Below are 22,166 nucleotides of genomic sequence, written 5' to 3'. Positions count from 1 at the left end.
TTCACATCCCATCATTTATTTTTTCTTAATTACACAAGATTTTGTATAAACTGTACAGTCAAGACAAAAAAGGATCCATTGGTCAAATATAAAAACAACTATGGAGATCAGGAAGGACACCCAATGTGCATATGTACAATTTCTAAGTTAAATTAATCCCTACATGGTACGTCTCTGCAGGCTTTACAGGAATGACCAACATCTGGTTTGCAGCTGGAAATGAAACCAGACATGGAAATGACATCATTTATTCTATTTGCTTCCTGTGCGGCAGACAGAGCGGACGAGTCCATCACCAAGACAGAAATCACTCCAGTTCAGTGAAGCGCGCAAACATGGCTTTCCTGACTGCATCTTTGTACGTGTCTGAAGGAGAGAGGGTGTAGTTGGTGCCCTTAGTGCCGAGTCCAGCTCCTTTTGTTCTCAGCTGAGCCTGTGGGTGGGGTGGGGGCAAATGTCAGCACCAGAGTTGAGTCGTCACTGGTTAACAACACCAACGGCAGCAGATACCTCGATTGGAGCAGTGATGCCCTGCTGGTTCCGCCCCAGACCTTTGCCTTCCTTCCAGCCCATGGCCTGCAGCATTTTGTTTCCAATGTTGTCACTGCTGAGGCCATCTTTGGTGGGCTGTTCATAGTTGCTGGGGTGGCAGAGAAAAGCATTAAGTCTTCAAAAAACAACATCATTTGAATTCTTGGAAGATGTGGTTTTGTTTTTAAACTTACATGACAGGTGCCGGCTGGCTGAATTTCTTCTTTTTGGACACGGGGGGTTCTGGAATGCCATATTTCTCTCTCCTCTCAGCCGCTCGGTCCCTGTACTTTTGCTGTTCAGAAAGAAAGACGCATGTTCAAATCCAGCACAGTCATGAAGAGAAGGTTGGGACACGGAGACACAGGATTTAGTTTAGGAACCTCGGACTCTTTTCGCTCCAGCTCCTCCAGTTCTGCTTCAGTCATCTTGGATCTGCGCAGAACTTCCAAGTTTTTCTGAAAGAAAAAAAACACAACATCAAACAAACAAATCCCCCAAAACAACAGTTTTCTATGCACCATGGCTTAAGCATTAAAACAGACGCAGCTTTACCTTGTGAAGGTCAGAGAGTTGCTGATGCCGAACTAAACTTTCTTTATTTGGAAACTGTCTCCTGCAGAGCAAACAGGCCAACTTCTTCCAGTCTGTCAGCTTGTCCTGACCTCCCTCCCCATCAGGCTCTGCTCCTCCTTCCTCAGGGTCACTGTCTCCACTGTAGGCTGCCACAAGGCCACACTAACCAGAGAAGATGCACAGTTGAGACCAATGAGCATTAATAAGACGATTGCTTTCCTCTTGCAGAAGGCTGTGGCCACAGAGACCAGACTTCACCTTAGAAGCACCGGCTAAGCTGACGGGGGCCTCCTCTTCAGCCATCCTTGACGCCTCATGGACGAGTCGGTCTAGACCCGCCTGCTGAAAAACCAACAGAACCGTTATTGGAGCAACACAGCTTGGAGACACTAAAGCAGGGCGGCGGCCTGGGACGTGTGGGCGTGTCATCTGTATCTCTTCTCACAATGAGCTTTTCCCCCGTTGTGGGGTCATAAGGAAAGGGTCCACTCACGCAAGGCTGTTACTGTGACCCCGCCCACCTTTATAATACTGCAGTTTTTCCACGTCAGCCTTCATGAACAGGAGATTTAACTTCATATGCTCCGAAGGGCATATGAAGTTACAATCCGGTGTTTTTGATAGTGTTGCCTGTGAGGTGACATGAGCGTGCGCGTCTGAGCGTGCGCGTCAGAGCGTGTGTGGGTGAGGCGAGTGTGAGTGCCGAAGCATGAAGCTGATCCGCAAACTGCTGCACACGTTTATGACCGCACAGGGGATTTGTTTGGTCAGGTTTTTGACATCACAGCGCTGACATTTATACAATTATACGTTCAGTTTGTTGAATTAAAAACAAGCAAGGTGAGATTAAACGCAGACCTTTTCTGTTCCCCCAAAAGTCAAAGTTAATACTACGGCTGATCAGAACTCCGTTTAGTGGGAGTGAAAAAAAAGGAATAAAGACGCCGTCTAATTGCAGAAAATGCATCTTACTGTGATTATCACGCTAATAACAAAGTAGAAACATTTAATTTTACGTGCAATAAAAGCACCATCACAGAATGAACTTACATGAAGTTCCTCTGGCCCGGTCTCATGATGTAACAAGAGATCAAAAAGCCAAAAGCATCCGCTTATTTTTCAGGTTAATGGTTGTAAAGTTCTTACAAATATTGATGGTATTTTGTTCTAATGAATCCAAACCTATTACTGTTGGTATGACAACCCACAAATGCAGTACTTTTGGTTTCAAACAAATGCAGTTGCTGCTTGTTTACCTTGTGAAATATTGTTATGAAAGCACTTTTTGGAGTTAATGCCAAAATATTTTTTCAAAAAGCTATCTGACCTGCTGTTTGTGAATTAAATATAATGGAAATGTTTTTCTTCTCATCAGAGTTCACATTACAGTTGGCGATGGCAGAGTTTGTTAAGGAGAACGTTTGGAAGTGGCACTTCCTGTCACAACCGTTGCTGCTCTAAAGCCTTACCTTCCTTTCGAACAACGAGTATCCAGCGTCAGCAGCGGCCGCCTCCTTCCTCTCCTCTTGACTGATGGGCTGAAAGCTGCTCTTGAAGTTCTCCTTCTGCTTGTTAAGACTTTTAGCCCACCGCTCCATGTCCTTAGCAATCTGAGAGTAAAAAATAAATAAATACATACTTGGACTGAATCTAACAACTCTAAGAAAAGCAGATTTTCTGCAGATATGGTGTGTGTTTAACATGGCCACCTGCTGAGCAGTCTTGCTCTTTGGCTTCTCCTTCTTCTCTTTGGGTTCCTTGCTGCTGCTCGCCGCAGAGCCATCAGCCGTTTTCTCATTCTGTTCTGTGTTGATGTTGGCCGGAGCCGGAACGTACGTCTGCTTCTCGGTGTCCCAGTAAAGGTACTGCTGCGTCTGAACGTTGTAGTAATACTGTAGGGGCAAAGGCATGCGGTTCACCACAACAACATTCACCAACACAACACGGCTGAAGATGGTTACTACCTACATGTGAATTTGGGTCATAATAGAGGCCCGTTTGAGGGTCGTAATAGTAGCCGGAGGACTCATCGTACTGATAGGTGGAAATATCAGGAACCGCTGTTGGATAAAAAAAAAAAAACAAACAAAACTGATTTGAATGGATTCAAAATGTGGAAGTCAGCGTCACAAATAAACGTCTGGTGCTTAAAAAACAAGTGCGAGTGACAACTCCCATCCATTAGCATATTAAACCTCTGTACTAAAATCAATCTTTTAAAGTTGAAATAAGTTAGCAAAAAAGAAGCTAACATATGGAGACAGAATGACTGAATCCATGCATTTCATAGGGATTCATTGTTTCTTATATACAAGTTAAATTAAATTAAAGTCATGATTTCTCATGAATCTAATCACATTAAAAGATGGATCCTCACTATACGTAGGCAAATTTTTTTTGTCTCACTGTTTCACAGGTTTTTACAGCTCAATTTTGAGTCCTTTTTTATTTTATGTAGATCAACTGTGTTCTGATTGGCTGTTGACCACATCAGTCTCCAAGTTGTCTCCTGTATAAAATGCATTTAGTCTGCAAGAGTTGCATAAATAATAAATTATGATCTTTGTTTACAGTCTAGAAAGCTAAACTTGTGTTTCTATGAAAGTGTGTGTGTGTGTGGATACGTGTATATATATATATATATATCTCATTGTAACAAATGGTCCGCTTTTTTTTTTAAAAAAGTGATCCAAATTGGGAAAAAACAAGTAGTAAGGACTAAAAACTGGTTACTATTTCTTTTCTTTTGTAAGGTTCCGCCCTTTGCGGAACCCTGAACCGCCACCGCGTGCGTTAAAAAGTGATAATGCACACTTCGTCGCCATTAACCTTACATGTAAAACACCTTGAGATGACTTTTAGCAGGAAAAGTGCTTTATAAATAAAGTTGAATTTAAAAATGTTCATGTCTGCCTGAGTAAAGTGTCTACAGTGTGTTGTGGGGGGTTTATAGCCTTCAAACATCTACAATCCTGCTATGCAGATTTCACCTATCATGGTTTTTTTTAGGACACAGAGATAAACAAGGGGAACAGATTAGATCAGGTTTTATGTCATGTTTTGCTCTTACAGTTGCTGGTTTCTGCAGTCTGTCCAGCAGCTGGTAAAGTACTGCCGGCATTTCCAGCAGCTGCAGCGTCTATAGCTGGCAGATGTGCAGGATGAGGTTTTACATCCAGCTGTTGGGCAAGCGGCAATGCCTGCAATGAATGCAAGGATCATCTTTATTTTGGGAATTACAGCCACCATTTCCTAACTACTAAGAGTGTGCATTACTGGCACGGCAGGCTGTGCAATAATATGTGGTTGGTAGACTTGAGCACTCTGTGACAGAACAACTCCCACTGCAGCTGGAAGAATCTTCATGCCTGGAGCAGCTAAGATTGAGAGAGAGAGAGAAAAAGTTAAATCTTTAATAAACTAATCAAAATTATACCCTGTTAATCAGTTGAATGCATTATTTAACTGTGAAAGAAGCTCATAAAGTACAAGGCAAACTGGTGATGACTTAAGGAAGAACTGATCTGGTTGTGTACCGCTGCAAAATGCAGTACTGGATTTGTAAAGATAATAAATAATCAGATTCTGCAGATTCATGCTTCCACTATGTGCTGTAAGGCAAAGCACACACAAGCAAAAAAATTGCCTCCGATTCGATTAGATGATCCCAGGGATCAGCCTGTGGGCTGATAAATCTTTAAGGTGTGACTTTAAACTGGATCCTGTGATGAATCACCGGATCAAATAGGCACACGCGTCTGGGATAATGAACTATTAATGTGTGGACTGCAGCTGTGTCTGACAGTGAGAGACTGCAGCTGTCATGAAAATCATCTTTGTTCCCTAAAATGTGTTGCCATAGCAATCCCTCTGAGATCCTGCTGGTCATATCTACCACTGCTAATGTGCATTTGTGTCATAAATAAAATCCATAACACGGGTTAAGTTTAAACAAGAACCAGTGAACACTTTTCTGGTCAACAAGTGTTTAATGAATTTCAGACCTAACATTACAACAAGTCAAAAAGGATTTTGTTTAAGTATTAAAACTACTTAAATAATGCAAATCTACTTTAGAACATGTAGTAATGAAAAATGACTTCATTAGAGTTGGAAAACACGTACCTCCAAGGAGTCCATTTCCCTGTGAGGTGCTGGTTGCTGCTCCCTGGTGATAGTATGTCTGGTAATCCTGTAAAACATTCATTGCACGTGTCGAATAAGGAAAGGTGAGCTGCTCCGGTCCAGTCCACCGACACATACCGCCACCAATTACGTGCATTTTATAAATAAACAAACCTGTGACAACGGAGTGTAGCCTTCCTGCAAATACGCATACTCTGACATCCCGTCTGAGCTCTGCTGCGGCTGCAAAGAAAACAGTAACAGTGAACGGGTGACGTTGGCTTATGGAGATGGTTAGAGAGCTAATGAACAAGTGTTACCTGAGTGGAAGACCACTGGGCTGCAGCAATCGCTGTACTTGCCACAGAAAAGGCACTGACTCGATTCCCATCAGGCAGCAGCAGGTCTCTAATCAGGACACAAAGATGAGGAGAGAGGACAAAAACTTTAACAATTGAAATCAATTGAGTTATTTTTGGAAAATAAAAAGTACCAAAAAGAAATAAATAAAATTACAAAAAAATAAATTAATCATAGGCAGGAAAAATCCTGGAGTCTTTGCACATACTGATACCTTATAAATAAACCTTTATTGAACAGGTAGGATAACAAAAAACCATTATATGGCTTTAATGACAGTGGCCATGTCCGAATTCCCACCCTAACCACTATAAATCTATATAGTGCGGCACTATGTAGTGCCCTGGATTTTAAAAGCAATTCGGACACCATGCTCACTACCTTTAAACAAAAATTGTTCCAACGCAATGCATTGTGGTCCATATTCACCGATCTAGTAAGCATTGATGCAGAGACTTCTGGGAAATTTCTAGGGCACTCGATTTTGGAATTGTAGATTGGGACAGCCCTATAAAAAGTGCACCATGTAGGGAGTAGTGAAGGACACAAATAGTGTGAATTTTCTAAGGGTTTCAATGAACTAAGGTTGACATTTGCCATTTCACACACTACAGATTAAGTAAAGGGATTTGAATACACTCACTTTCTAGCACTCTTTGCAAAATCCACCCCAATGGTTTTTCCGTCCAGTTTGAGTGGAGGCTGCAGGCCCTGCAGGATGGTGAGCAGCTGAGAAGCCTCCTGCAAAGGTACAAATGTTTAGGTGCATCTTTGAATCCAGTTTTACGTCTTGCCAGATAATCTAAATCTGTATTTTACCAGTGGGGACGACAACTGCACAAAGGCAAAGCCTCTGTTCTGGCCAGTCTGCTTGTCTTTGATGAGGCGAATGTTGTTGGCTGAAAGGTTAGCGTAGGGTGCTAAGGCTGTCAGGATCGATTCCACAGTGGTCAGGGGGGCAATATTTCTCAGGATAATAGCTGTTACGGACAAAAAGCCTCCACTTACAAAACAAGCAACATCCGAGACGATGTTTGATTCCAGTGAAATGAATCTTTGTATTCAGAAAGAGAGAAAGGTACTTACTGTCCCCATAGAAATCCCCACTCGGTTGAGTTTCAGACACTGCTGTGTTATTGGTCACTTCACTTTCTAATGGCAGAAATGAAAAATAAAATCTTGATGTAATTTTTAGATTGTGTCAAGAAAAGATAGCTGTAATTAAAAAAAAGCCTATGTTAACACAGCCCAAAGCTAAAATATGACCAAGTTTTTTTTTTTTTTACTTCATTTACCAACAAGTAAATCTGCAACAGTACAATCTACCAGCTGTTGTTAAAAAGCAGCTAATGAAGGTAAAACACTAAAGAGATGAAGCTATGCTTTACAGCAATGTTAGATTGTTGAAGTTAACTCACACAAAAAGGCTGTTAAGTTTTCTACTGTTAAATATCTTCTTACTCTATAAAAATAGAGTCTTAAGTCTTTCAATATTTACTATTTTAGGCAACAACTGATTGTCCAAGAGTGTTGTTGATGCTTTTCCTCCAACACTATTAAACGACGTGAAGGCGACAGAAAACAGCAGCTTTTTCTGGGATACTTAACACTTGGATTTAAACATTACCAGAATAGTTCACAGAGGAAGTCTTTTTTTTCATAAGCCCAAACAAACCCACACATCAGTGTGATGCATTCCAGAACTGCAGTCCACATTCGTCTAGAACAGTGATCCTGGACCTTTTTCCAGCCATGGACCCCTTTAATGTCAGACAAGATTTTCATGGTTGTCTGAGGAAGAATTGGGCTTTTTTTTAAGCTTTCAATGTCCCTTAACTTTAAGGATAACGTTTATCTTCATCCTCCATATCTGCAGCTGGTTAAAAATTTTGGTACACTAGTTTTTTATGTAGGAATTATTCAAATGTGATGGATTTTCCCGTAACCCATAACCGTCAAAGTGGAAACAAAAAACTGTCAACCTAGTCTGACTTAGGGTATGACAGAAAAATACAAAATCTAAAAGAAAAAGAAGTCACTGAAAGAAAATAGCAATCATGAATCCACTGAGCAACTTTGAGAAACCTTGTAACATTAGACAGCCAGTTGCTGAATATTCTGCATTTTTAATATGGTGAGGGAGCTACCAACAAAAAGTCCATATTAGGAGTAAAGACTCCTGGTTTTTGTCTGTTAAAAGCAGCTTCCCCTTTTTTTATTTCTTTTTTCATCAAAGGTTCTTCTGTTTTTTTTACAGCATCTGTTCTGTCAACAGAAACTTTCCAAATACGTTTGTTTTTTTTAAACTTTGTTAGCTTGGGAGTTTTCATTTAGCGGATGGCGCAGCCACATTCAGAAAAGAGCGGCTAGATTTTTGAATCGTGACCGAGCAACGTGACGTGCGCCAAGAACGAGTGGAGGAGAGAATCCAGTGGGTTTCTTTCTAAAATAACCCTTTATGCAGAATCAGATTATAAATAAAATGGAAAATAATGTAGGTTGTGTTTATTGCTCTGTAGCGTGGTAACAAGTGGTCCACAGCCGGACACCACTGACCTGCTCCTGCTTTACTCACCAGATTTGGCCGCGCCACACCTGAAGCACTTCAGCCGCCTCCGGAAATTGTACAAGCCACACTGCAAGGAACCATTCACATCACTTTCATTACATAACTAAGACAGGGCTCCTACACGTTTCTTCAAGTTAGATTTAAGACTTTTAGATCTTTTTAAGACGTAGCATTTGAAAATAGAAGATTAATTTCTCTAAACCCTTGAATTTCAGAACAATTACTTGTCAGTAACGTAATAAATGACAGTGACTAGACTACAGAAACCCTCATTCCTCACATTTTGATGCAGTGAAACCATGGGTGACTAATCAAAAATGTGTGTAAACTGTTGGCTCTGACAGTCTCTTGGTAAACTGAATCAAACAGTCAGTGATGCATGTGTGCTAATGGAGAGTTGGAGATTGGTCAAAATAAGATGAAGACAACTGAAATATGGATGTGGACAAAGACGTTTGCTCTTTCGGCAACTGCAGATATTCAGATTATTTTCAATTTATGAAAAACAAAAGCAAAAAAAAAACTTCAGTTAAGTGCAAGTTTTGTCCTAGAGATGACCTGCTTTCCAGTGCCAGAGAGTCAATGAGCAACCTGTCTACTATAGGCTACTATATTATATTTATATATACACATTATGTTATATATTTTTTTCATGTTCATGTGGTGAAATAAATAAGTTGGCACTAAAAAACCCGACTGTCCTTGTGAAGCCTCTGTTTTTATTTTAAGGGGTTCTTGTTTGTGCTAGCTTTATTCCCACAACAATTTGTATGCATGTGGAAAATAAGTAATGAGTAGTGAATTACTTTTTAAATTGGGGAATGAATAATTTAAGTACCATTTCATCCAGTAAATAAAATAATCAAATACTCTTTAAAAGTAATTTACCCAACACTGATTCTTGTTTGTTTGTTTGTTTGTTTGTACACATATTTCATTTACACTTGATTATCCTGAAGAAATCCATGGAATCTGGAAAACTTCCCTTGCACTGTTCAGCACCGGCAGGGATTAATCTGAGTCCCACTAGAGGAAGGTTTGCTAAAGATGCACGGATATTAGGTAAAAATGCATTTGAGAAAATGAAAACGTGTAGACGGGGATTTGTGGTAAAAATATTTGATTTGATTTTTGTGCTAAAGAACTTGATTAATGCAGGAAATGAACCTCCTCGAATGTTCTTCCTCTCCTTGACTCATTTCTGCTTGTACATTTTCATCCTGGCAATCTTCCTCTTGAACAATCTTCCCTTCATTGTTTTCAATGAATTTCTCAAATATAGATGAATTTTTTTGCTGCATGTTTCACTTCCACCATTGCTAAGGTTCCATCTTGAACTATCAATCACAACAGTGTTCAGAAAACTGTAGGAATCATTTCTTGTTTTGCTTGTCCCGTTACAAACTAACCTACCTCCAGCTTGCACCATAAATATGCCTAAAAATTAGGAATGAATTGAGTGAACCCACACAACAAATCAAACGTACCCTAGCTGTAACGCGTGCACGCTCAGTGTGTTTGTTTAGGGAAGCGAGAGAATTAGCGGATGATGGGAGGAGAGAGGGATATCAATCACATTTTAAAGCAGTAAGTATCAAACGCACAGATGTGCGTCTTATACTGCTACACAGTATCAAGATTCTTGCATTCAGCCCTGGTCACAACTAGCTCAAGCAGGTGCTTTCGTTTATTTATTTAATCAACAGTTAGCATCCAGCGTGATGGTGATGGTGCATAACTCGTCCACTTGCACAACCGTGCTTAAAAAATAAAACTTTAGACAAGAAAAGTCATGGAAAAAGTTTTACACAGCATTATTTTTAAGACCAAGATATCAAAATGGAAGACTTTTAAAATGCTTTTTAAGGCCGTACTACCAAATGTTCAAATTCAAGGCTTTTAAGATTTTTTAAGACCCTGGGGGAACCCTGCTAAATGTGCTGCATGGGGGGGGGGGGGGGGGGGGGGGGCATTTTAAAAAAATGATCTGCCAACAAGAACTGGGACAGACTACATGTAGAGATGATACAAAGTGAAGATTTGCAACTAGAAACCCCGAAGGGAAATCTTAAGGGAGAACTAGTTCAAAGTGGTTCTGAGGAGAAAAACGTACCGTGTTGCACAGCCAGTCTTCATACTTGTTTCTAGGGTGACTGTAGTGCATGTCGACCACTTTCCCTTGGATGACCAGACGTTTCTGAAACAAGAAATCAAAATCAGCCAAAAGTTCATGGCGAGCGCCGATCTCATTAATTGGAGCAAGCAGTGTTGGAAGGGAAAGACTGGGGAGAGGGACCCCCAACAGACAGCCTCTGAGTTAAAGACAGGCACGTGATGCATGTGAGCATGATGTCAAAAGGATTCTTTATGTGTTTGGGACCCGCGTGCCCAGACTATGCTGGAGCAGAGTGTAACATGATCCTAATAAGACATTCTTCACTGCTTTAAACAAATGAATGGCCAGCAAGATATATTTTTAAAAATATAGGACCTAAAAAAAAAAGAAAAAGAAAAAAAAAGCTGAAATATGAAGACCCTAACTCCGTTATTTTAAAAACTTTTTTTTTTGAAGCAGACCTAGTAAAAAACTGTTGCTTTAGTAAAAATGCCACTGAAGCCAATTCAAAAAAAGTATCTAGCAAAAAGAAAGACAATCTCATCTGGACAAATCTTATCCTAAAGCAAATTTTAGGATAAGATTTGCTTGTCCTTAAGCACATGAAACTTCTTTTTGTGTGGTATTCATCCATGGGTTGTTAATTTGGTCTGTATAGCTTCCATACTACACATTTTATACATTCTGGTTGCCTTAAGGATTATTTCTCCAGATCCCCAAGATTAAAACTAGACTTGGCGATTGTGAAGCAACCTGATTGGTCTCCATCCATCTGGTAGCATCTTGCAAGTGATAAAAGTCCACGAAGGCGAAACCACGGCTTATACCTAGAGACAGCATTCAAATATAGACGGGAGGTGTGTTAGTTAAGAGTCCATGGGCATATTATTCAAAGTCTTCCACAAACTGCTTCACAACCCAGGCCAAGTTTGGTACAAAACAGGCCGTTCCTTAAGGGCTTTATTGTAGCAAGAAATCCAGCTGAATACCACAGTTTGAGTCTGACAAGTGCGTCAGTCAACTGACTTTCTTACAGTTATCACTGCCGTTCCAACTTACCTTGAGGAAATCCACAAAAACTGTAATGACAAGTCTTGAATAAATATTTTAAATACGTTTTTGACAGAATTCTCTTCTAGCTGCTATGGGAAAAATGGGTCTGAATGGAAGCAGATTGGCCAAAGATCGAGGGGGGAGAATGGGGTCCGGATACACCTGGTTCTCACCTGTTCTCTTTTTCATCAGTCTGACATCAACTGGCTGGGGTCCTTCAAGCTGATCAATGGAAAAACGAATCTATAGAAGACAAAGACAACACTTTAAAAGAACGAATCACATTCGACTCACTTTTAATAAATATTTGAAATAATATCCAAGAGGCAAACAAGCACACAGAGCAGCTAGAGAACTATAGACAAAATCAAACTACTAACGTCCTCTTCCGTCACATGAGGAGCTAGACCTCCTAACATGATGGTCTTGCTCTTCTTGTCTTCTCCTGGTTCTCTTCTGTAGTCTTGATCTGGATAATCGCCATCAGAGTGATAGCCATCCTCTGATCTATCGCTGTTGCGACGTTTTCTCTCTCTTTGCTGAAAAGAAACATCTAAAAGTTCAAACAAAAGAACAAACGGCTGAAAGATCTGTCACTTTGAAAAAGACAAAGTACCTCTGGACTGTCTCTTGTGCCTCTGCGCTCTCCTTCATAGCGCTCAAAGCGTCTCTCTTCGCTCCAGTGGCGCATACTGTGATCGCGATCCTGGTCTCTCTCACGCCTGTCGCGCCAATCTGATTCATCACGGGACTGCTCCGACCCGTATCTGCCACTACGCTCCGTACGTCCAATCCTGTTCAGAACCATGAAAACTCGTGAATAAAATACATCTATTTATTTATAATTTGCCAAAACAAAAATTACACTTAAGCTACCATTTTAAGATTTTTGAAGCTCAATTTGCAGCTGTAGAAGAAAGTAAACTAGTGAGCAATTAATAAAGCACTTATGCTGAAGTACTTGGTCAATAGTTGCCATGTTCCTATAAAATGCTGGTTGGTCTCATGGCTAGAAAAAGCGTTGAACCGCTGAAGTTCACTGAACGTCAACGCCATCATGATTCCACAACCACTACATGTGGTAATGGTGTGCTCTTTGTTTATTTATCAGTCATTTATCCAGGCAGGACAGATTAAGAACAACATTCCTTTTTATAACTGGTTAAATGCAGGAAAGAGGTTATAAGAACAAGAAATAAACTGAATATAATCAGAAGAAAAAACACAATTTAAAAATATAGAACCCTAAATTCAGTGCACTGTGACCGTAGCATTTATAACGACCATTAAAGATGGGTTTTGATATCTGCTTGTGAAATAAAAGTGTACAATCTAAGAGTTTTTTGTAAATCATTCCAGTCTCTCGCTACAGCAGATCAAATACAGAGAATCAAGTATACAGTTTGATTCCGGGACCGTTGAAGATCCGTTAGCATAGCGGGTATCGTACATGTGATGAGGTACGCAAAAAGCGAAGAAAGACCGAGAAGATTCATAAATTAACAGTACAGCAGCCAGTGAAATTTTAAACGAGTGAATAAGTCAAAGTTAATACTTCCTAAGAATACAGCGATGAGTTTTAAATGGAGCATCTGTTATAATTCCCATAGCATTGATAGATGGGCTCCACATTTTGCAGCAGACATGCTTACAAGCTGATATGTAGATAATAATAAATGTCACCACAATCAAGAATAGGAAGATGGTTGTTTGAACCCGTCTCTCTCTTACCTTTTGTCAGCTCCCATTTTTTCTTAAGGACGCTTCAGGCCCGTAACCTCTGAGAAAAAAATATATATATATTTTAAACACTACTGAATATATTCTACATTAAATACAAAAAAATAACCAACAACATTTTTAAATAAAATTGTGTTTGTTCTGAGAATTAATAGAAGCAGAAACATGGATTCCAGCCATATTTGTAGAAAAAAAAGGCGTAGCTAAAGGCCAAATAACGACAACAACGAAATATTCGAAGCCGTTTGGTTGACTTCTAAAGCAGGTAAACTCACCGTAATCTATACGTTCAAAGCCCAGGTACCCACTATCACCGTTTATAGGAATGTCTGCAAAATTGTCGAGGAAAAAAAATCGTCATCTCACACTAAAGGACTTACGTATTACTAGCACCTTCTTTATCCCAAGATGCAACGGGGCACGTCCTGGTGCATTATGGGTAAATCTGACAATTCCCTGAACAAGCCTTGTGGGTGTGTCCAAATTCGAGGGCTGCGTTCTTTTTATAAATATATAAATATATTTTATATATATATACTTTGTTGTTCAAAACACATAGAACAAGTATGCAGGTCAAGAACACTATCAATCAAACTTCATTTATAAAACACTTTTCATATAAACGTATAACACAAAGTACTTTAAATTAAAACAAAACAAAATAAATAATATAAAAACAAGCATGAAAATTAAATTAAACAAGCACAAAAATAAATAAATAACAATAAAAAATAGGGCCCCCTCCCTGTACCTACACATCCCCTCACTTCTTTAACATCCCCCACCTAACTAATGGGGAAAGTCAATGAGAAATGACGAATAAGAAATAGGCTGAGCACGAAAACAAGATGCTGGAAACGCTAAAAATTGGAGCCTCCCTTTCTGTGAACAGCCGCACAACCAGCCAAATGCAGCATCACAGGCGGGGACCGCTCCACCACAGCTAAGCAGTGATGCAGGTCCCCATCCAGAGCCACAGTGGCTGAACAGCAGCCGACCCAGAGGGAGAGGTCCAAACTGAGGAAGCACCGGAAAACAAATAAACAAATGAGACTGAAAAGGTAAACATTGATAAAAGCAATAAACAAGAAAACACGGATATAAGGTAAATTAAAATAACACATTAAAATCTAGTGCAAGTTCATAAAACAAGATAAAATGAATAAAAATATATAAATAAAATAAATTAATAAATAGTGGTAGTAAAAAATTAGCTAAAAGCCAGGTTAAAAAGATGGGCCTTTAGCCTTTTCTTAAAAACTTCAATGCTCTCTGCGGCTCTCAGCTCCTCTGGCAGACTGTTCCATAAACGGGGGCCATAGTGCTCAAAAGATGCTTCTCCGTGTGTTTTGGTTTTTACAGTAGGAATGGTTAACAGACCAGTGCCAGAGGATCTCAGGGTCTGCGAGGATTCATACCTTACTAAAAGATCTGATAAATAAGAAGGCGCAAGGCCGTTGAGACATTTAAAAATGGTTAAAAGTATCGTAAAATCAATAGCCATAACAATGACAATGCCAGGGGATGGCATATATATTACAAAAGAAATATTACAAAATGGATTACAATACATGGAAGGGCTGCATTTTTTCGTCAATAATCCTTATTGAAAATATACAGAATCATAATACAAAAATTAGTCAACTTTAAAATACCCCGATAGAAAAATGAGTAACAAAATGTGTCAGGGGGGGAACATAAAGAAAAAGAAAGAACAAACAGCAAAAAAACATTTTTCGTGTAAACAAAGTGTCAAAAGCTTTGGGGTTAGAGGAAGATTTGATTGTTTTGGTTTAACTAAATCGCAAAACGTTTCAAAAAGGGCTTTTTTTGCAGAAAATTTGCACTTATGAATATGAAATTTGGCTAGTATTATTAAAATATTAATTAAGTACGGTAGTGTTCCCTTATTAGTGAATTTTTAACAGGAATACAAACCAAACAATATACCTTTGTATACTGGATCTTTTTTTTTTTTAATAATATTTTTATTGAGGTGAAGTTTTTCCAAGAAGTTGCTGTTTTGGGGCATTTCCAGAATAGATGTATGATTGTTTCAGTGTCTAAATTTCCAAAAGGAGCAGTTTCTGTCATGTCATGTCCACGTGTAGTGAGGTTTTTGCTGGGTAAGATGTGAAGAAGTTTAAAGCAAACATCCTGAGGTTTATTTGAAATAAAATATTTGGAGGAAAAAGTCCAAACTCTCCTCCACTCAATGTCTGGGGCAAATTTTCTACAGCAGTGGGTCACATATGCAGCTGCGATATAGGGATCTTATTTTTGTATTTGTTGAAGGTCTTGTAGTAAAGTAGGTCTTACAAATATTGGTTTCAAACAAAGAAACTGAATGTAAGGGTAATGGGTGTACAAGACTTTTAAATAACATTATGATTCCTTCAGGAGTAGCATCCATTACTATTGCAAATTCTTTGGGGCTAACTGGGATATTATAAGTGGTTAAAAATTGATTTTTAACTGCTTATAATAGGACATTAAAGTCAAATAGTTGATTCACATATAGTATATTATTTTTAAACCAGTAAGGGAAGAATAAAAATTTATTTTTGAATAACATATTTGTGTTATTCCAAATATGAAAGTTGTGAGGAGAAAATGATTGTTTATAGAATCAGGACACAATCATTTGCTTGTGAAAATGTTTTAATTTAATGGGCAACTTTTGAATGTGATGATTAGATTGAAGAAGAAAAGGAAGTTTAGAAAAGAAACAGTTTGGAATAAAATTCCATAAGGAATCAGGAATAGTTGGGAATTTCTTGATGCAGTTGATCTTAAAGGTGTAATTTAAGGTGGTGAAGTCTAAGACATTAAGTCCTCCTGAATCTATTGTGTTCAAAAGCACTTTATCTTTGGTGTAGTGAGTTTTGATTTTTCCAGATGAATTTGTAAAGCATTTTATCAACAGTTTTACATGTGGACGTGTTGACCCTAAAGTGATGTCTCTTCGGTTAACTTTCTTTTTGGTCTTTTCAATGATGGGATTAAAATTTAAATTGCAAAGGCCTGCATTTGTAGGCTGCTTAAGTTACAGCGTCGCAACAAGTGCTGTCGAAATTCAACAACTCCTATATATAATTTTGATTTGTTTTGTCTGCATTTCTTTTCCTGTGTTATGTTCTTGTGTTGTATAGTTATAAATATTAAATTTTTATGATGTATTCCTCAAATATTCTATTAAAAAAGCGCGACCAGGAAGTGGAGATAATTGCACCTTTTAATGTAAGTAAACACTTTAAAGTGATAAGTTAATGCTTAGATTAATATAAAACATTTTAAAGTTATTTTGATCTGAAAATTTTACAGTAAAAGTTCTTATATTCGGTCTCGGTTCGCATGCCAGATGCTGCAGCTGTTCCTCCTCTGTTTTTTTTTCTTTCATGGTGTTAACGTAATTTTAAAAAATGTAATTTTATATCATTTTGGGGACCAAAGAACAGACAGCAGCTTAAAGCTCTGGGGAGAGAACGATCATCTGTTCACTGGTGCCAAATTTCCAGCTGCTGGCTTGTAGGTAAAAACATCCCATTTTACATGTCTTCGTCACAGTAGAGTTAGAGCCTTTTGTGTTTTGACGTGAAACCTATTTTTGAGAGGAATTAAATCTGTTATCGCTCCCTTTTTGTTTTGTGTGATTTTCAGGACAATCCTGGAGAAAGTGAAGCTGCAGGAGAAGGTTTCCAAAAAAAAAAGTGGGACAACCTTAAAAAAAAATTACAAAGTGTGTGAGGTAAAGAATATAAGATGTTTGACACACGTTAAATATGCGTGTTATAAAAATGTTTGTATCTTTTTCCCCCAAATGTCATTTAACTCATCCCAGAGACACTTCAGCCTGCTGCCATCAGGGAGGAGACTGCAAAGTCTGCAGGTCAGAACCAGCAGACTCAAGAACAGTTTCCTCCATCAGGCGATAAGGAAACTCAACTCCCTCCCTGCCCACCCCCTCTGCCCCCTCCAACCCCTGCCACTCCTGCATCAGAACATCATCTTTACCAAAGACTGCAATGACCGACTCATCTAGTTACTGTTCTTCTAACTTTAAAACCAAGTCCAGATGACATCCCCTAAACCTACTACAATGGAACCGACCTGGATGAATGAGAGTCTTTATAGACATGTTCTTAGCACTTTTGTCACTTTAAACTGCCACTTTAACCATCTCATTGCTCTTATTCTTCTTCTTATTACTATTATTTATTTTAATTTATTTTATTATTTTATAAGCTGATTACACTGTGGGGCGAGAGGAAAGTAATTTCATCTGTGCTGTATGTCGTGCATGCAGCATATTTGACAATAAAGCTGACTTTGATAACAGAGTGCCCCCCTCCCCGTCTTTCAGCTCCCAAACACGTTCTAAACAACTCCATCTACTCCGCTTTAATCCAGAGTATTTTTATACAAACTAGACTTTCTCTAGAGATTCACAGACACAATGCAGCTCCTTCTGACCTTCTCCAGAAGCTTCTTTAAAGCAAATAAAGCATCCGTGGTTCTCTTCTCTGGCATGAAACTATGATGTTGCTCACAAATGTTCATTACTCTTCCACTTTCGGCTTCTCCCATCAGGGGTCGCCACAGCGAACGAGTCGCATGGTAAATTTGGCAATGTTTTTACGCCGGATGCCCTTCCTGACGCAACCTTCTCAAACCGGGCTTGGAACCGGCAGAGGTAGAGAAGGGAACAGGGAGCAGCCCGGAGTCGAACCCGGGTTTCACGGACGGAAGGCGCCGCAAACCAGCACGAGCTAAACTGGCTCCCCCACAAATGTTCATTACTGATCTGGTTTATTCTTCTAAAGTCTCAAAAACTTAACATGACCGCTTTCTTCTTAAAAAATGAGCACTCGCCCATTCCCCAGGCGTCCTCTCATAAGACCTCACTAAACAGCTCAGTGGAAAAAGTTTGCTGCCACACGGCCACCTCTCCTAAACACTTCCATATACCCTCACAGGTATGTGGTCGGGCCCAACTGCCGCTCTTCAGTCCATTTCAAATTTAAAGAGTTTTGTGACGTCATGCTTCACAACAACAGCCACCTTTTCTGCTCTGTGCTCCCAAACGTTTTCTGATCTTCAGACCTCCATCACACTCATGGAACTAACTGTCCATTTCCATCCCCGTCCTCGATCACTCCAACATCCTCCATATCCTCCCATTTCCGGCCCCTCAACCTGTATAGATCCACCCTTTTCCTCTGTATTTTAAAGAAAATATGCTTCCCATTTCTGTGGCCTGCAAGTCAGAATTAAGGGTAACAAAACAAACAAATTTCCGCCATTTTTTTAATTTAATTGGGAGTTGTAGTTTACAGATTTGTTACACGTTTCCAACATGAAACAAACAAGAAAAAAAATCTTATTTCATAAAGTTTGAATCAAAAAAGGACATTAGGAAAACCTATAATTTCAAACTGTAAAATTCAAAATACACAACCCCTACATCCCTTAGTTTGCTGTGATTGATGTGAACAAAATGAACGTGTTCTAACTTACCATATGCACAATATTATTTTGTTTCTTATAACTAAACTTTATACATTTCCTAATAATTACATCAGTAGGACTTTTGTAGTCCAGTTAAACATAATAGAGCCAAACAATGCAATGCCTTTATTTTCAGAAACATTTGCTGTACAAATATCCTCAATGGTCTCTAACTAATTACTTGTTCAACTTGGCACATGAGAATTGACCCCTATTTTTCTATATAAATCTCTGATTTGTTTATGACACTGCATGCTTAAAGTTTAGAGCAGGTCCATTTCTGAATATCATTTTGAAACCAAAACTTGATGATTCCCACTTTGTTCTAAAAAATAACAATGAAGTCAGCCACACCCCAAAGATGGACTCATTTTATGTTCAAAATTCTGCCATGAAGACAACACAACAAAGGTCAATCACAAGATATAAAAATGGTCCTTATGATGATCCCCCCTAAAAAAGGGAAGGTGGAGTCCAGAACGCTCAGTCCAAAAGCTCTGGGTGGTGGATGGATGGGTACACAGATTCAGGGAGAACATGAAGTCCCATCCATGGTCCTCTCTAGGTCAGGGTCTCTCCTTTTGTCACCTGCATTCACAAACAGAAATATGTAGCAGCTGCTTAGCATTGAGAATGGGAAACACGGAAGGGCTGTTCTGCTTACTCTGGCCTCTATGTACTCGATCCTTCTCTCCAACGCTGTCAGCTTCTCGTTGAGGGTGGCCAGGCGGGATCGACAGGACATGTCTGTTTGGGTTCAAATGTGGTAAAACCTTTAAAGGTGCTGCTAACGAACAGTCGAGTGACGACAACAATAAAGTAGCATTTGAAGCTTTTTCGGGTTTACAGTGTAACAGTCCCATGGAATTTAGTCTTCATTCTGTTATGTAATACAGCTACCCTGGACGGAGATATAATTTAAACTTTTATTTTGCTCTTCCCAAATTTCAATTCGTAAACCGCTAGCCTGCAAGCTAACTGCTAACTAGGAGTGTCCATTAAAAACATCAACATGGGCTAGCTTAACAAGCTATCGCCATCTTTCTACGCTTTCACGCCGAAGATGGTGGTCGAAACCTTACCGAAAGAGTTCAGAAAGTCGGCGATTTTTTTGATGCTGCTCGTTATGACTTCTATATACTCTCGATTCGCCCAGTCTTGGTGAATCTCCCTCTGAACTGGGTCTTCCTGGCCAGCCATGTTGGATGATTCTCCGCCCGCAGTACCGAGCACCGAAGCTAGCTATCATCCAGGAAGCAGAGGGCGCCGGTCGCAATGATCTCACTGTTTCCAGAGACAAGAGTTTAAATTCTACCGAAGTCTCATTTTCTATTTATATTATTTATTACAAATGTTAAACGAAAAATGCGTTACAGCAGCCAGATAGTTTTTAAGCAAATTCATCACTACTTTCATCCATGAAAAATTCAAAAATGTCAATAAATCCTGTATAATGATTTGATTTTGCATGGAGATACAATTTCTGATTTGTTCTTCGTGTAAGGCTGCTAATCCATGGCAACAATTCCGTCCCACTCCAATGAAAATGGTGTTTTTAACATGTTCCTTTAACATTTTCTCATAATCGAGGAAAGATATCAAGAAAGTTAAGCTTAAAAATGTATTTCTGTGTATTTCTTTCTTCAAAGTGTTGTTAATCATGAGCAGTTGGACCCATAACATTATGTTTGATTGTTTTTAAAGCACAGACTGAAAGAAAAAACAATGTTTGAACTGGATCAGAACCAGCCTGCATTTCAGCTGAGCAGTGACCAGGCACTGGACCGGCTGTTTCACAGCTTTGTTTCATACTCCCACTTTTGCTAGCAACAGCCTTCCAACAGTTTTCTTGCTCCAAGTCTAAAGTCACAAAACTCAACCAGCACCATAGAACTGGGGAAAAATAAAAAAGTCTTCCTATTTTGGGAACAAGCTCCTCTTTGCTAGCTGCCATTTTAATGACTGCGTATGGCAAGAAACTACGGAGCCCCTAAAGGGCCATTGAACAAAAGAAAGATTATGAAGCAAAAAAAAAAAAAAAAAAACTAACTGCACCCGTTAGTATTGGGTGCAGTTTGTTTTTTTGTTTTTTTTACTTAAATTTTTTTTCACCAGTTACTAACAGCCATTAATACAAATAACAAATGGCTTTAGTTTTTTAAAAGCTTTTTGAAACAAACCACATGACTTTAAAACCCATTTAAGATGACGTTCAGAGATGATGTAATTGTGACGGTAAGCTAGCAAAGCTGGAATCTCTTTGTAGACAAGTCAAAAAGCAAAGTAAAACTCAATTAGCTCACATAATGCCATTTCCAGGTAACTTGGAAACATTTCTCCGTGCACAAATTACCTAGTAACTGGTGCGCACCCGTTAGTTTTTCTTTCTTTTTACTTCAATTTTTTTTTTCCTTTTATTTTTTTTTTTCAATGGCCCTTAAGGGGCTCCGTAAGAAACGGACGGGCTGACCTTATTCCAAACAACAGAAGCCCAAGAAATCAGTGCTGGAAAAACACAATCCCAGTCTCCCCCAAGATAAATTGCAACAAATTCGAATTTATCGAAAAATTGATTTTTTTGCCTAGCCCATCAGCAGCCCTCTTTTTCTGTTTAACAGTCTCAAAGTGAACAAAAAGTTGTCCGTAATTTATTTATTTTCTAACTTGTCCTGTCCAACAGCTGAGCAAACAGATGAGAGCCGAAGGCCTCTTGTGTTGGACATATTTTAATGTTACAACGTGAAGTTATGAATCTTCTGACACACAAGGTGTATATTTGAATAAACCCCTTTTGTAATTTAGACAAAACTTTATCTATTAATTATATTTATATTAAATATATAGTTGGAGCGTATGGAAAAGAAGGGAAGAAGAAAAAGGGGTTTAAGGGAGGTGGGGTGGGGGTAGGAGGGTGACTGTGGGGGGGGGGGTTAAAATCATAAAGCAACAAATTGCTGGAAGTTTATAATCATTACTGTCAGATTCAGATGCATAATAAATCTAAAAGGGGCGGGGCCTGTCCACGCACACACTCAAATGTTACAAACATACCTGTTGGCTCCCAAAATGTTTACATGGAAATATGTCAACATGTACATATAACGTTCACACACGCATACTTATACATTCAGTCTAACACATGTGAAACATTTCATTCAGTCACACAAACTATTTGTGCAAAGGTGAGATAGCGCTTGTGAGTTTTTCTGTTCTCCTAAGGTGGATGATGGAATGTAAAAAGGAGGGAGAGTACCCAGTCATCCCCACACCAAGACCCCGGCCGCCCCAGCAGTGGTAGCCAGGATCCCCCAACACCCACACGATATAGCAGAGAGAGAACAACCGCCCCAAAGGTAATCACATCCGCCACCCAGGCCAGGGGCAGCAGGACCACCACAGGGGCCCCCAAAGCCAGAGAGCAGTCTGTTAGAAACATATCAGTGTTTATGAAGGATGGTTATTTTATCTGAAAAATTGCAAGAAAACTAAAGATTTTTTTCTTCCCTTCAAATAGCAGCTGAACTTGCTCAAAAAGCTAAAAAAAAAAAAAAAAGAATAGAACAAGAAGCTTTAGTGACTAATTGTGCA

The 22,166-nt window shown here is 39.2% G+C and overlaps 2 protein-coding genes across 2 annotated transcripts; both read right to left on the bottom strand.

Moving 5' to 3' along the window:
- On the bottom strand, positions 1 to 13,545 carry rbm5 (RNA binding motif protein 5). Its single transcript, XM_004068609.5, has 25 exons — positions 13,346 to 13,545; positions 13,062 to 13,110; positions 11,947 to 12,124; positions 11,711 to 11,869; positions 11,504 to 11,573; positions 11,031 to 11,104; positions 10,275 to 10,358; positions 8,168 to 8,228; positions 6,679 to 6,744; positions 6,412 to 6,572; positions 6,236 to 6,333; positions 5,553 to 5,640; positions 5,407 to 5,475; positions 5,233 to 5,299; positions 4,384 to 4,484; positions 4,178 to 4,307; positions 3,076 to 3,167; positions 2,817 to 2,999; positions 2,577 to 2,717; positions 1,366 to 1,449; positions 1,087 to 1,269; positions 915 to 989; positions 726 to 826; positions 511 to 640; positions 1 to 433 (listed from the first exon to the last, which is right to left on the bottom strand). Exons 2-25 carry the CDS (start codon positions 13,076 to 13,078, stop codon positions 308 to 310), a joined length of 2,538 nt encoding a protein of 845 aa, XP_004068657.1. The 5' UTR covers positions 13,079 to 13,110; positions 13,346 to 13,545; the 3' UTR covers positions 1 to 307.
- A 4,818-nt stretch (positions 13,546 to 18,363) lies between these two features.
- Positions 18,364 to 19,862, bottom strand: brk1 (BRICK1 subunit of SCAR/WAVE actin nucleating complex). Its single transcript, XM_004068608.4, has 3 exons — positions 19,661 to 19,862; positions 19,243 to 19,325; positions 18,364 to 19,166 (listed from the first exon to the last, which is right to left on the bottom strand). The coding sequence occupies exons 1-3, from the start codon at positions 19,776 to 19,778 to the stop codon at positions 19,140 to 19,142; spliced, it is 228 nt and encodes a 75-aa protein (XP_004068656.1). The 5' UTR covers positions 19,779 to 19,862; the 3' UTR covers positions 18,364 to 19,139.
- Between the last annotated feature and the right edge of the window lie 2,304 nt (positions 19,863 to 22,166).

The sequence above is a fragment of the Oryzias latipes genome, chromosome 5 (assembly GCF_053564925.1).
Source record: "Oryzias latipes strain Hd-rR chromosome 5, Olatipes_Hd-rR_3.1".
Lineage (NCBI taxonomy): Eukaryota > Metazoa > Chordata > Actinopteri > Beloniformes > Adrianichthyidae > Oryzias > Oryzias latipes.
Note: the sequence above shows the minus strand (reverse complement) of the source record. Positions and strands in the feature narration are given on the sequence as shown.

Coding starts and splice junctions, on each gene's coding strand:
- rbm5 (XM_004068609.5), bottom strand. Junction 8,229..10,274: donor AAGACTGGCTGTGCAACACG/GTACGTTTTTCT, acceptor GGTTCCTTGCAG/TGTGGCTTGTACAATTTCCG. Junction 1,270..1,365: donor GCTTAGCCGGTGCTTCTAAG/GTGAAGTCTGGT, acceptor TTCTCTGGTTAG/TGTGGCCTTGTGGCAGCCTA.
- brk1 (XM_004068608.4), bottom strand. CDS start 19,778: ATGGCTGGCCAGGAAGACCCAGTTCAGAGGGAGATTCACCAAGACTGG. Junction 19,326..19,660: donor CGACTTTCTGAACTCTTTCG/GTAAGGTTTCGA, acceptor GAACCCAAACAG/ACATGTCCTGTCGATCCCGC. Junction 19,167..19,242: donor TCGAGTACATAGAGGCCAGA/GTAAGCAGAACA, acceptor TTGTGAATGCAG/GTGACAAAAGGAGAGACCCT.